Raw genomic sequence first — 14,832 nt, forward strand, 5'->3', positions numbered from 1 at the left:
ATAATCATTATCAAATTGGCATAGGTGCATACCAAGTAAGTAACTTTTGATTTCTCCAACAGAAGAAAATGATTCATCTGCAGTCTGACACATCACAGCAGGCCACAGAGAGAATGGCCATTATCATGACGTATGCAGAAAGAGCTTTATCAGATAACTGATCACGCCACATGCGTCACAACAAACAACAGCACTATCACTTTTCAACCTCCTTTCTTCTCAAACCTCTGACCACACAATTATCCCCATTCTTGGATCCAGTACTAATTTGTCTGATCAACAGCTTGGCTCACACTGTTGGGATTGGGTTTGCAGACAGACAGATAAGAACAGATATCATCATTCCTGCTGGATGCCAAGAGACATGATATGGCCACAAGTGGTTGTCACAAGCCATGCCAGCGTGTCCGTCTCGCTCTGGGAGTGGAGAGGATGGGGGGAGGGGGTTCATCTGGCACTAAGAGTCTTACTCTGACCCGGACAAGAGTGAAGGGGAGCCAGCTGTACATGATCATCCTAAGTCAAAACCACAAGGGCCAAGTTGAGAAAGAGAAAGCCTTGGGTTTGTAAAGACATAAGAGCTGCACAAATCACACACTCACAGTTGTGGAGGGCCCCCTTGACACCACGGCCCCACATAATCAGAGCCAACAGATACTGACAGTGAGACGACAGAGACTCTATAGACTCATACTGAGCTCATGAGTTTGTTTTCAAACACTACCCTTCTGCCACTGCTCATGTATCATATAGATGAGGTTGTCAAAATGATTAGAATAATTGCACACAATGCCATTATTTACCATAATATAATTTTGACTAGATTTAAAGCACTCACAGAGTTAAAATCCAGCTGTACAATTTTGAAATTATTGCAACTTACTAAGATATTACAACTTGATATAAGAGTCATGCTTCACATTTTTTCAGGACAACCTATGCATGGCTTACTTACAGTTGTTTCTGCAACTTTAAAAACACACACACTCCAGATTTTATATCCCTTGTATCGCCAAATGTTACATAAATAATCTGAAATGTATATACCAACAAGCTTAACTGCACAAAAAGTGCACAAAAGAGCAATCGTTTATTTTTATTTTTTTTTCCTTTTACATAGGAAAGACTGATTAAGCAGCAAACCTCAGCGGTCGGCTGCATCCTGTTTTCCAAAGCTGTTGGGAGTAAGGAGTCATAGTGAGGAGGCTGTCAAAGGCCTGTTTGTCACCATGCGTCCAGCACTGCAGCATATTTCATGCAGATGAGAAACCACCACTCGCTTCCGCATCTCACAGCAGCTCTTTTGTTCTCTGCAGCACTGAGAGCCTGAGGAGGACATGTGTGAACAAGGACTGGAAGATGATTTAGTTGGAAAACTGCTCCATCTAGACCGCTTTTCATTTCAAACTTTCTCCCTGGGACAAGAGATCTATTTTAGGTGTAGGGCTGGGGGGTATATTGAGTCTGTATGATATATCAATATTTTCTTTATAAGCGATTCAATATGAGGCAATACCGTTTATATCTATATCTATATATAATTGCTTAATCCAATTTGTTCTTAACATGTGGCAAGCTTCATATTAAGGCCTTTAAAAGCTGATAAGACTGTTTATAATTTTACTTCGCAGAAGTTTAAGCGGCTCAGCCCATCATACTCTAATAAAGGTCATTTTAACCCTCTTTTGCACATAATATAAAGGCTTACATGGTTACTAGGGCTGCAACTAACGATTATTTTGATAATCGATTAATCTGTCGATTATTTTTACGATTAATCGATTAATCTTTATTAGGGCTGGGACAACGCGTCGAGGTCATCGATGACGTCGACGCAAAATATGCGCATCGATTCGTCGACCTGTTTTTATTTCTCAAAAAAACGTTTGCAAAACGTTTACCTTATGGGCGCTGAATATACGCGATGGCCGGATCAACATTCTGTCCAACGTTATATAACCAATCCAGGGGTTTTTCTGCATTGATCTTTTTTTTTGGCGGCTGTCAAAGCCTTATTTGATCGGTGAGTGACAGTGACAGGGCGCGTACGAGAGAGAGCCCCGGCTGCGCGCGCACTCACAGTCTTCAAACAACACGAGCGCTTCTTGCTCTCGCCCTCCCTTGTGCATATTAATCAAAATCATTAAACACGATAGAAAAAGGGCGAAACACCAAAGTTTCACGCGCACTCACTGTCTTCAAACTACACGAGCGCTTCTTGCTCTCTCCCTCCCTTGTGCATATTAACCAAAATCATTAGACACGATAGAAAAAGGGCGGAACTCCAAAGTTTCACGTGGAGCATTCGGAGATTTTTTTTCTCCATGACAGGCTGCTGGCTCCCACTGTTAATTTTTGTTTTTTTTTGTAAAAGCACTCTCTGTATTAGCTTAAAGCCCTCAAGTTTACATTTACATACTGTATTCTTTCAATTGCTCTTAACAAGTATTTTGGGTGACCTTTTTTATTGAATAATAGACATCAAGTTGTTGTTATTTTCATCTGAAAGAAGAACTTTTTTTCAGTAAGCTAGGCCCTATGTGTTCAGTAAGCTTGTTTCAGTAAGCTATGTGTTTTCAAGGTTTCAAGGTTTTATTGAATGCTATCTCTATACAAGTGCAAAGTAATGCATTCTTAGTCAGTCTTTTATTTTGTAATTTTAAGAACAATAAACATATATTGCAATGTTAAGGAATTTATGTTTTTTTTCATTCAGATATGTAAATCAACATGTATAAATTGTTAGTAGTCAATTAATGGGGAGATAATCGAAATCAAATCGGTCTGAAAAATTTATCGTTAGATTAATCGATGCATCGAAAAAATAATCGCTAGATTAATCGTTTAAAAAAATAATCGTTTATCCCAGCCCTAATCTTTATGTACTTGTATTTTAGTTTTGCTCATTTTTTCCAATTAAATTATTAACAAAGGGTCTTTATCATTCAACATGGACTTTTTAGAGATTTTAACCATTTTGCATTGTCATATCTTCATCAAAAATATACCTGGAGTTTTGTTTTATTATGTGTTAGTAATTCTTTGTCAAACTCTTCTGCAATCAAAACACTGACCCATACTCTAGCAAATTTCACAAGGAGATTTCAAATAATGTTTTCACCATGGCAGTCCTCAGGGCACCTAAAGTAGTTTAACATCCCGAACAAAGCTTAAGGAATCTTTCAGAAGATATTTTCACGAAGAATAAGAATAAAACTGAATAATTTTGCAGTACATTTCATTTTATTATTTTTTTCCTGTAAACACACAACTTATACCTGGGAAACAGCTTTATAGCTTATGCTGTGAAATTGTAAACAATCCTTCGAATAAAGTGCCAGTGGCATGAAACCTGAATGGAACTCACATTTTAAATCCAGAAAAAAAACACACAAAAAACCTGCTGTGTGAAAAAGACCAGTGAATACTTAGGAAAAAAAGGGCATTTCAAATACATTTAAACATTTACCTCTCTCATTCAGTCATAATTAGGCTGCACGACTGAATTATGAACTGGTAAAGACAAACTGATCACAGAACATGTTTGTAAATCTTTTAATGTTAACTGTTAAAAAGCAATGTTATTAGCTTTTACGACTAAACATTTGCAAACAACAACATCGTACTGGAGAATCTGCACAAATAAAAGTCTTAAACAGTTAAACAGTTCAGTAGTGCAGAGTTTACAGGTTACCCCTCTTTTTTGAAGGCTCAAAGTTCTCCCACACTTTGGATGACTTCGTTCGATTAGTTTTATCTTCCGCTTTTTTCTTTTTCTTTCTTTTTCTTTCTTTTTCTTTCTCAAGCTTCCTCCACTGCCGTCTGTCTCCACCATCTCGCTGAATGCTGCAGACGCAGTTCGGGAAGCACGTGACATAAAACGAGGCCAGCTATTGGCTATTCGCTACTTCTCCTGCTGTACTGGCTGAATAAAACCTCCGGTGGCTCATTACTGCCACACTTTGGTCACCGCAGATTAAAAATTTGCACAAAATGAGCCGCTTACGGGAAATAAAAGTTGTTTAGCAACTAATCAATGACTAAATTAGTTGACAACTATTTTAATAATCGATTTTAATCGATTAAATCGATTAGTTGTTTCAGCTCTAATGGTTACATTAACTTTATTTGTTTTCATAGCCTTTAATATGTATTGTTTTGTTGGACAACATTGGGCAAATACAAATACAAAAACAACTAACCAAGATATATATCAGATATCACAAATCGGCCAAAAAAAATACAGAGATATTATTTTTTTGCCCATATCACCCAGCCCTAGGCCAGTGGTATGTTGTGACCAAAAATGGCACGTTGGTTCTGTAAGGGTTATGAAAATGAAATAAAATGAAATAATAAAATAAATTAGAATAAAAGAGTATAAAATAAATTAGAAATAAAAATAAAATAAAATGTTTTAAAAACATCCATGATTTGTTACGGTGTTGTTTCATCACTTAATTCCCAATGTAAAATCTAGGTCCTGAAGCAAAACTAGTTTAATAACACTAATCTAAGCCAAGGCCAAAACCACTGACTAAGTGACTTCAGGATCATCCCTTTCTGTGGGAGAAAAAAAGAAAGAAAGTGAAGCTTCAAATCAAAGAGTTAATATACAGCTGCATCCACACATACTGTACGCAGAGATCCAGCATGCATCAAAATAGAGACCTGCACGGGACGGATTTTCCCCACTCCTGCAAGATTCTGTCCTGTGCCCTCCCACTTAGTTTATGCATCATATATATGTCACTTTGCTCACAGCTGATTGGCCCAACACAAGTGTTTAAATTAAGAAGAATGAGGCTGAATGATTGCACAGCATCATAAAAAAATTAATATTGCAATAGAAGTAAAATGAAAAAGCTACTTGCATTTAAGTAGTTCAGTGTGGACATACCATAGTTAATCATACATTGCAGGGCTCTGATATCAAAAACAAGGTTTGTCGAACTCTCATGACTAATGCAGCCTAATTTCTTCACCTGATGGAAAAAGGTAAGACTCATGTAGAACAGTGACTCCTACTGGCCCTCAATGTAGCTGCAGAGATAAAGAAAGAAAAAAAAAGCAAACAAGCTGGAGGTCCTTTGATAACAGCTCAACTCTAATAGGAATTCAACCTGAAATGACTTCCGAGCAGAAATGTAACCACACTAAAAAAAACATCAAAACCACATTTATGACTTTCTCAGACGGGCAAGTTGTTCTTTCCTTCACTTATCCTTTAATATCTGGATCCAGTCTAAGCCTCAAGTTGGTCTAAATTAATTTGATGTGGATGTAGCTGGAAAATATTGCCGGGACCTTTTCAGAGATACACAAAATAGTACCACAAGTGGGGACTATTCTCAGGAGTAGTTCTGGACAGAGTAATAACTACTGAGCAAACTCAGACATCCAACACGGTGTGTGTGTGTGTGTGTGTGTGTGTGTGTGTGTGTGTGTGTCACTAGTGGAAAAGATTGCTGATCTGGTGAAACCTCAAAATGAGATCAATACGAATGTTGCAAGAATCTGAAAATATAATAGGTAACTTTTCATTTTCAATATACTTGTCTCTGGCCAAACAGCAGAAGAGAAGCAGCTGAAAATGACACACAGAAACCTGAAAGCACACGTGGTCAGATACTGTGATCGCTTGGCAAACCATGACATTAACCGCTGCATCAATGAGCAGCGCTAAACTCCAGATCACCCTTTCTTGCTCTCTTTTGCTTCTTCGGTAACTTCTCACACACACACACACACACACACACAAAAGGCTGGAAACTTCTAGATCATCCCATTTGACCCGCTGACATTTGCAGGGCTCTCTGAGGAGAATATATGTGCCAAACACAGTAAAATTAAGAGCGCTCCTAGCATTCCACCACTCTCAGGAACTCTTTGTCCTTCACCCCTCTAGAAAAGATGCATGGTCATCGTGTGCACTTAAAGGCAGGGTAACCGATTTTTCCAAAACGCTTTGGAACACTGAATCGGACCAAATAGCAAAACAAACTTGCAGCCAATCAGCAGAAAGGAGCATGTCTACTCATGATGCACAGGAGAGAGCGTTCAGTCTACAGAACGGACATGAGACAAGCAAAAGAAAGATAAGAGATGGAGAGAAAAAAAAACATCTGTGGAACAAAAGAAGGCATAAGGCAAGAAGTAGAACTAGTGTAAATGTTGGTGGAGAGAACAGGAGAGAACTTAAGGAGCAGAAGGCCTATGATCAGACACTGAGGTTGCTTTGTTTCTTCTCAATATGTGAGAAACACCTTGTATACATCAGACGCGCGCCGTGCTGCAACAGCTAAATTCTGTCTACACTGGACATGACAAAGTGACCGTTGAAAATCATTTGAAATGTGTGTCAATGTCAAAAATAGAATGCAGCAGCAGCAATTTTCTGTCAGGGATTTGTCGTGTCGTACCGCGTCGCATACAGTATAGACCACAGATAGAGATATATATACATATACACAAATACATACAGGTGCTGGTCATATAATTACAATGCTATTCATTATCGAAGGCAATTCATCTGGGATAATGAACGCTATATTGCGTAGCTTGTCAGTGATCTACGGCTCTGTCTATTAAATGCCGCTCCATTTGAAAGCAGGTGATGGCGATTTAGCGGTAATCACAGAACCAGATTTACTGACTAGATGCGAATGATCATATCATTAGATATATCGCCCAGCCCTAGTTATAGCAGTACCATGCAATAAACCAAGCAAAATAAGTCTTATTAATTGATAATCTGCTCATGAAATCAAGTGTGAAAAGGAAGAACATAAATAAAAGTTGTCAACGTTTTGCTGCCTCTAGTGTTAATTTCAGCTGGAAACTTGTAAGTTTTTGGAGTAGGAACACAGTCTCTATGACTTATTAGTTACTCTTCCTTTAATAGTTAATATTCTTAAAATCCTTCACACTATTAGCATGCTATTTAAAGGGCTTTGGTCTTATAAAACACAAGGATATGCCCAGACTACTTCCTGAAGTCAGAGTGGAGGTCACTCTTACGTATAAAAGAACTAAACAAAAAAGGAGGTAAATGTTTCTGAACAATGTCTGAATTAGTGCTGGGCAGTATACCGGTACATACCAAATACTGTTGTTTATTTTTCTTATGGTATGAATGTTTTAAACACCGCAATACCGGTGTCGTTAAAAAATGTTCGGAACACTTTTGAGAAGGGTCTCTTTTTTGACTGTGGCTGGCGAGGACACAGCTGTATAAAGGCGTTAAAGTTCCGAAACAAGAAGCTGTAGAACTAGTAGACCGTGATACACATATCCACCACCGGCTGCCATCAGCTCCCATGCCTCACACACACACACACGAGCGCGACCTCAGCACTAGATTTAGAAACTTTCAGGTTTAGCAGATATTTTCCATAGAATATATATATATACCAACAAACTTGGTGACTTTTTTGGATAAACCTTAGCTATAATTCAGTTGGAAGATGTCACCGATGCTGCCCCAAGAGCGCTGACTCTCCAGGCACAGTGTCGTCTCTCTCGCTTTCAGCTGGCCGTACCACAGCCGACTCCTCAATAAATGAGTACAAAACAGCATTTCCAAGCACCTGTTGCTTACTGACTGTTTGGAATTATAAATGAGCATAGTTCGTCTTTTAATATTACGCACTTTTTTGTTTGTTGTTTTTTTGTTACTCAGACGCAGACAGTGCGCTGCATGAAACAAAAAAGCAATATAGCCAAAACCACCACATAGCCAACTTAACATCCATCTACTGTCCATGCATGTTGATTTTATCAGACGATGTTGCGATTATAAATGAGAGTGACTCCTGGTTAACATGTATTAATGGGTCGTGTTTCGTCACTATTTAAAGTAGAATTTTTCTACAATATTAATTCATCATGACAGTAAAATAGGCCATTCTAAGTCAATCTACTGTAGTAGCCTATTTCCTCTCTCAATCAGTAGAAAACGTGGTTTACACCCGGTCATGCATTAAAAAATAAATACCATCATATATAACTTTGAAATATACTGTGTTATTATTTTTTGGTCATACCGCCCACCGCTAGTCTAAATCATTAAAGTAACTCTTAGAACGCGTCAGTTTAACTGCTTTCTCAATTCATCTCAGCCTCTGCACCAAAGAGCAGCATGACAGTGATGACCTAAACGTGACACCTTCTCTTTTCCTGTTCCCAGCTCCTTGGAACCAATCGTCATAGTTTGTGAGCAAACTTAAATGGCTCCTGCAAATGCCAGGAGCAGTTCTGCACTGTTTACCATGCTGAGTCCAAAGGAAATAGAGCAAGGTCAACCAGTCACAGCTGATAGTTCAAGGAAGGAAGCTTGTGTGAATGTGTGCATGAGAGTGTGTTTGTGTAAGAATATGAACTCTACTTTAGATCACTTCCTAATAAACCCAACAAAGCAAAAGAGCTTTTCTGTAATGTTTCCTCCAGGAAACATGGTTGTTTCTTCAACTGCTGCCACAATTAATGTCCAAAATATTTATTTTTGTTCAAACTAAATTTATTGTTTGCCAAGTAGACAACACTGTCAATGAAGACCATGTTCGAAACTTTATTTTTTTCCAAACAAGAATCAATGTTAATATTAGTGTTTTTCACCTATATTTGCATTTGTATCATTTTAAATATAGATGTAATTGTCACTTTTTTTTTTTTTTTTTTTTTTTTTTTTTTTTTTTAAGTATGTTGAATTTATTTTATTAGGCTATTTAGCTAACTATTTTTTCCGTTGTTTTTTTATTTTTTGCTTTTTTAAATGCCATTTCCACTACATACACAGTTTCATTACGTAATTTGGTGGAAAAGTTAATGACATTTTAGAAAAAAATTTGAAACATCGGTTCACCTGACTACTGAGAGTGTGAAAAAGGTGTTTAAAAATGTTTCAAGTCAATGTTAAAAGATGCAAATAGTAACAGAAACACACACATAAGAAAATAATAGCATTACAATGCTTAGTGATTCTCCTGGTAATAAAAGTGCATGTTCCAGACAGCCTAAATCTAGACCATAAACAATAATTCTTAATGCCACAACATCTCTCACAATATGCAAATCCCATTTCCAAATTCTTGCTGATGGTCCTGTTTCAGCAGAACTAATTCAAGAGGTCTGGCTGACTGGCTAGGGTCTAATCAGAAGTCACACCTCATTTAAGAGAAAACTGGCATGACAAAGATTCGGTCCCTGCAGGGATTTGACTTTCCATTAGCCTCAGGGATGAGGGAGAAGAGAACATACACACACAACGACTTCGGGTCACTGAAGGTCTTCCAACCAAATTCTCAGTGACTAGTCAAAAAGGCATGCTATCTCTGACTAATACATGAAATCTTTCTGAAAAACAAACATACCATAAAAAAAAAATAGAAAAAAAGATTCATCCAATAACCTCACTTTAAGTTATAGAATAACTGACCTCACAGTGCACCATTCCCACAGCAGAATATTCACATCAAACTGTTTCTATTAGACATTTGCCATTGATCCCTTGATCTTTTGGCATAGAAGAGGTATTTTTATAAGCTTTATGCATCCTGAAATTTTCATAACTTAAAATGTCCTCATCATTAATAAAAAAGCATTTATGTAATAATCCTCAGAAAACTGGAAGTAACATATTTCATGTATAAACTATTTTCAAAGCAGTAATGAGGGTGGATGTTAGCCAATCATAAAAGTGGGCGGGTACACTGACTTCTTAAAGGGAAAACACCCCCCAAAACCACTGTTTCAGTCAGAGGATGAGAAACAGTGAAAAAGGTCATAAATCACTACATTTTGAATGTTTTTCCATCCAAAAAAAACTTTAACTTTACCTCAGGGAATGTTTAAAAAAAAATCATGACCCCTTTAAGAAAGATGATCCACTTTAAGATGGAAACATTTTTTGGAAAATAAATCATTGTACATGCATTGTACAATCAAAATGGTTAATGAAACTTTCAATGACAAAAAGCTTTTGTGATAAAACTCTTTCCTCACAACTTCTTTTAGGGTGATCTGAATCTGAAGGAATTTTCCCACAAACAGTCACAGGGTGAATTCATACAGCAGGATGGCAGAAACAGACGAACAGTCACCTGTTAAATGTGTCATTCAGATCGGTTCATTGTGAAAGCTCAACTCCTTTCATCCCTATGGGCCACAACCAAGTCATCCAGCAGTCACCATTAAAGCAGTAAATGCTCAAATTGTTCATGAGTAACACAGACTTAAACCACAAACTAGTGAGTAAGCACACTTCATAACCTGTTAAAGGTCATATATCAGAAGAAACAGTAAAGCTTTCTTTCCAAACTCATGAAGAGTGTGACCTAGACTAACAGTTGTAATATCAGAGATATGACACCAATCTCTGCTTACTAAATCAAGGCAGCATACTGTACAGCCATAGACAACTTATGAAAATAAAATATTTATTTAAAATAGAAATCTTTAAGTTATCAGGATCTTTAATATCCCCTTTACATTTTTTGTGCATCTTTGCTGAAAACAAGTATTAGTTTTTCTTTTGAAAAGAAAAGAAAAGAAAATCTATATTTGATTTACAGGTATGTTACAGAAGTTATAAATGTCAAATTCTGTAAATGTTTTTTTGTTTTTAATTCATCAATGCATGTTTTACATTTAATATCACACAACATATTGCATATTGTTATCATACCTCTTTAATTAATTAGTACTGGAGTATTTTTTCTATTATCTGTAAAAACCCTACTCAGAGGTCATTTCATTTTTCACTTTTTTTCCCCACTTAAGACACTTCGCAGAGACTCTGCTCTGTCTAGCACTTAGTGCTTTATCTCTCTCTGCTTCTCCTTATCTGGGCTGTGTCAGCAGGGCTCTGCTCACTGCATCCACACTGGAGCTGTGCAGGAACACTAATTAAACCCAAATGTGCTGCAAGCTTCCTGGATCACATCCTGAAAAGGTTTTTCAGTTTGTCTTATTTCATATACTATAAAGGTTAAATCCTTTAAGGCCAAAGAAGGACAACAACACTCACAAAAAAACTAAACAGAGAAAAATGTTGTGTCAGAGGTATACACTTGGTTTTCAATGCACTAAATTAAGAATTTCATGTCAGATGACATCAACCACTCATGGTCTCCACACTGTTTATCACACCCTCTCCTGTATACAGTGTAAAAGCTGAAATTTAAACAGTGTCTATTTTTATGCAGCACATTTTATGAACTCCAGATCTGGACAGACACACCCACCAGCTGCACGCATGTGTCGCAATCCAACAAGCCCCTTAGCTAGGCTGTAAGGCTGTTCTCTCACAATCTCACTCATCACAATTGTGCCAGAGAGACTTATCTTTCATATGCAAATGTTGAATCTGATGGAGGACACCTTGGACCAATAACACCAAAAAGAAACAGATGCTTATTAATGTTAGCGCTTGATAACTAACTAATAGAAAACATAAGCACCAGATATAGTAAATATTTGAATTGGGTTAAGGTACAGTTCACCCAAAAATGAAATTTGTCATAATTTACTCACTTACATGTCGTCTCAAACTTTTAACGTTCATTTGATATTTTTATTTAAACCTGGGAGATTTATGTTCCTTCACTGAAAGTTTATGCATCCAAAACATTAATGCTTCAAAAACAGGAGGTCAATCATGCATGCTTGATGCACGAACCAAGGTTTGAGGTTATCTGCTCAATGCATGTGCAATGATAATGAGAGAGAGAGAGAGAGAGAGAGAGAGAGAGAGAGAGAGAGAGAGAAACTGTATCCAAGATTTCCATAAACGCTTCTTTATTTGGTGCTCTAAAGCTTCACTGTTCTTCTCCTAGATTGGCCCAATACACAGTTTTTAGTCATGACTTTGGAATATGGTTTCGGAGCCAGTGTAAGAAATAATACTGTCCCACAAAAACAGGCCTTTTCAGTACAAGGCAAGAATAGCCATTGCTTGGGTTACATTCAACCTTAAAAAAAAGCAACACCAGATTTTTATCACATAAACAGCCTGACACCCCTGAGTGGACAGAGAGCAGATGGGGTTATATGGACAATTTTCATATTTTTATTACTGCCTAAAAGCAATCCTGGTAACTCAGTGTTGATCCAGTGCTAAAACAATGCATCAGATTTGCTGACCTCACTCAAGGATAAAGCTCCAACATTCCGGTCTATGAGGAGGTTCTGTTTTTCTCATTACCATACGCTGCATTCTGAGTGATCTGATCACTATTCAACCTGAAGTGTGCTTAGAAAGATGATGTTCTCATGGGTCCCTGCTTCTCAAAACAAAGCTTCAGCAAACCTCAATTTTAAAATGAACATATATAATAAAGTGGTGTTCAGAGGTCTTCACTAACAATAGAAAATCTGGAATTTAAAATCTAACTTGAACCTGGAAATAGGGGTGTACTGTCCAGGCCTAAAAAAATAGTAGTACAAAAACACACTTGGCAAAATGCGGTCTAAATTTATCATCATCAATAGCCCCCCCCAATTTTTTGGTCAACATCACATACCACTAAGTGGAAATAAAGAGAAGGTTTTATGATTTTGAAAACTGTCAAAAGGAAAATTATGATGCAAAATGACTAAGAAACTGTTACAATTATGCACTAATTTAAAGAGCAAAATAATGTGAACACATTTTTTGTTGATCTATAGAAAGTTATGCTGAATTTTTTTAACTCAAATTGTATGCCGATAACATAATTTGTTAATTTAAAAAAATCTGTATTTAACTAAGAAAATTGCAAAAGTCAGATTTATAAGCCCTATGAATATTAAACAACAAATATTAAACTCCAAGCACGTCAAAGTGCAAATATCAGATCCAGATCATGTAGGCATCTATAGCAAGACAGAAATTTTGCAATGAAAAAAGCACATGTGACTTACTCTCTAGAGGTCTTACGGGGGGTTCGTGTACTGATGGAGGGGTTTTATATTCATTGAAGGTAGGAGTGATGCTGGCTGCTGAGATGAAGCTGTTCTCTGACTCTCTTGCAGGAGACGGTGTGTCCAGCTGTCTGTTTATGTGCATCTCCGCCCGTCTAGATGGACCTGAGATCTCAAGAGGGCTGGGAGGCTCTGCTCGCCTCTGGGACACCTCAGGGTTCCGGGACGAGGATATTGATGGGTCAGCTCTCCTAGTGGGTGTTGGAGGTTCCTGGGGTCTGCTGTGGTTACCCTCAGCCCTTCTGTGAACAGGCCCATCTGTGGCTTTACTGTGGAGCGAGACCTCAGGTCTCTTTAAGCCAAAGCGGGCAATACCTGGACTGGGAGAGCTGTCCACCTGCTTGGAGGAGATGTCGATGGAGATCTCTGTCCTGCGTGACACAGTCTCTGGGACGCGGCCCCCCAATAACTCCACGCGTCTCAAGCTGGATTTTGGAGAGCGCTGGTTGGAGGAATCTGAAGCGTGCCTGGAAGAGGACTCGGAGTTAAGCGATCTCATGTCGTGGAAACGGCTGCTTGTAGAAGAGGTGGAAGAGCGCAGAGGATTGGTTGTTCTTCGGGAAATAGGGGATGGGTTTGTGGATGCATCCTCCTCCACTTCAAATGACCTCTTAAGCGCTGCAAATAAATATAAATAAAAACACATGCATAAAAAACAGGGAACTTTCAAAGCTTTAAACAGACTAACTTCTAAAAACTACATACAATAATTTACACTAAAACATAACTAAAAATAATTTGTTAAATTAGATGCTAACTAAATCTAAAACAAAATAAATCTTAGAAAAGAAAATGATTTCCAAACGTACAGTAGGCCACCTAATAAGAACAACAGGAGTTAAATACCATTAATTAAACAAATGTATAGGCATTTATACACACAAAATAGAGCAGACTGATAGGATTAACAAAATATAAACGGAATTTGTTTCCCTGAGAGCACATGAACTTTCTCTACCGGTTTGTTACTAACGTTCACATGGTCGCTCCGTAACGTGTAAAGACGCTAAAACTACAATTTATTTTGCGCTGGTGGGGAAATAAACATAAAGAGTAGTTGTCTGTTCGAAATAATTGCAAATTTTGGTTTTATATGTTTTAAATACCTGATCTCACGCGCTTCAAATGTTTCGTAAACATTGCTGCAGCTTGAGAGTCCTCGCGCCTGAATGAACATCATCACCTGACTACAGCGCAATGGGTTTTAGAGTTGTGTCCGGTTCCTTCATTTGAGTCGGATCTTTTCAATGAATCGGCTGAATTGGTTCACAAACAATTGTTTCATTAGTGAATCGGTCCGAGCGGGAGCGAAAACCTCACAGGGTCAACCGGAACGGTCTCGTTTGACCCTGGCTGACTCGCAGTGATGGCGGATTAATTCATTTGCTGGCTCATGTCATGTTGAATCGAACGAATAACGAGCTGACAGAGATTTGACTGAACCGAACCGATCCGAACCGAACCGATCCGATCCGATTTGACTGATGGAAGTAAGTTACTTTAAGGGAATTTTTATTATAATAACAGAAATATTACTAATGTAGACAGCGCAACACGCATAAGAAACAGAATTGTTTTAAATAAATAGCATTTTATTTAATTTCAGATTCATAGAAAGTTAAATGCACAAATTGTTATATAAAGGATAGAAAAAAATCACTGTAATCTAATGGTATGCTTGGTCGCTCAGGACATTTGTCCGTACTAATCCTCAGAAAATTTCTAGACACTTGAGTCATGCACAGACACAGCAGTCATATTACTGGCCAACAGAATCGCTGTGCCTTTATGTTCCGAGCAGGTGGTTGCTATTCCATCCAGTTGTTCTGTACAAACAATAGACCGCACATCCCTCTCTCTCTCTCTCTCTCT

The 14,832-nt window shown here is 37.8% G+C and overlaps 1 protein-coding gene across 4 annotated transcripts in view; it reads right to left on the reverse strand.

Annotated features, from left to right (window-relative positions):
- Window positions 1–14,832, reverse strand: part of LOC132149248 (septin-9-like) — a 98,885-nt gene that overhangs the window by 46,605 nt on the left and 37,448 nt on the right. For 3 of the 4 annotated variants that reach the window (XM_059558314.1, XM_059558317.1, XM_059558315.1), the window contains one exon: window positions 12,901–13,578. In XM_059558314.1, the coding sequence (XP_059414297.1) occupies window positions 12,901–13,578 (678 nt within the window). Of the gene's footprint in view, window positions 1–12,900; window positions 13,579–14,066; window positions 14,242–14,832 lie in introns of those variants that run through there. The other variant, XM_059558316.1, reaches the window with a different exon arrangement.

This window comes from Carassius carassius, chromosome 9 (genome assembly GCF_963082965.1).
Source record: "Carassius carassius chromosome 9, fCarCar2.1, whole genome shotgun sequence".
In the NCBI taxonomy this organism is placed as follows: Eukaryota; Metazoa; Chordata; class Actinopteri; order Cypriniformes; family Cyprinidae; genus Carassius; species Carassius carassius.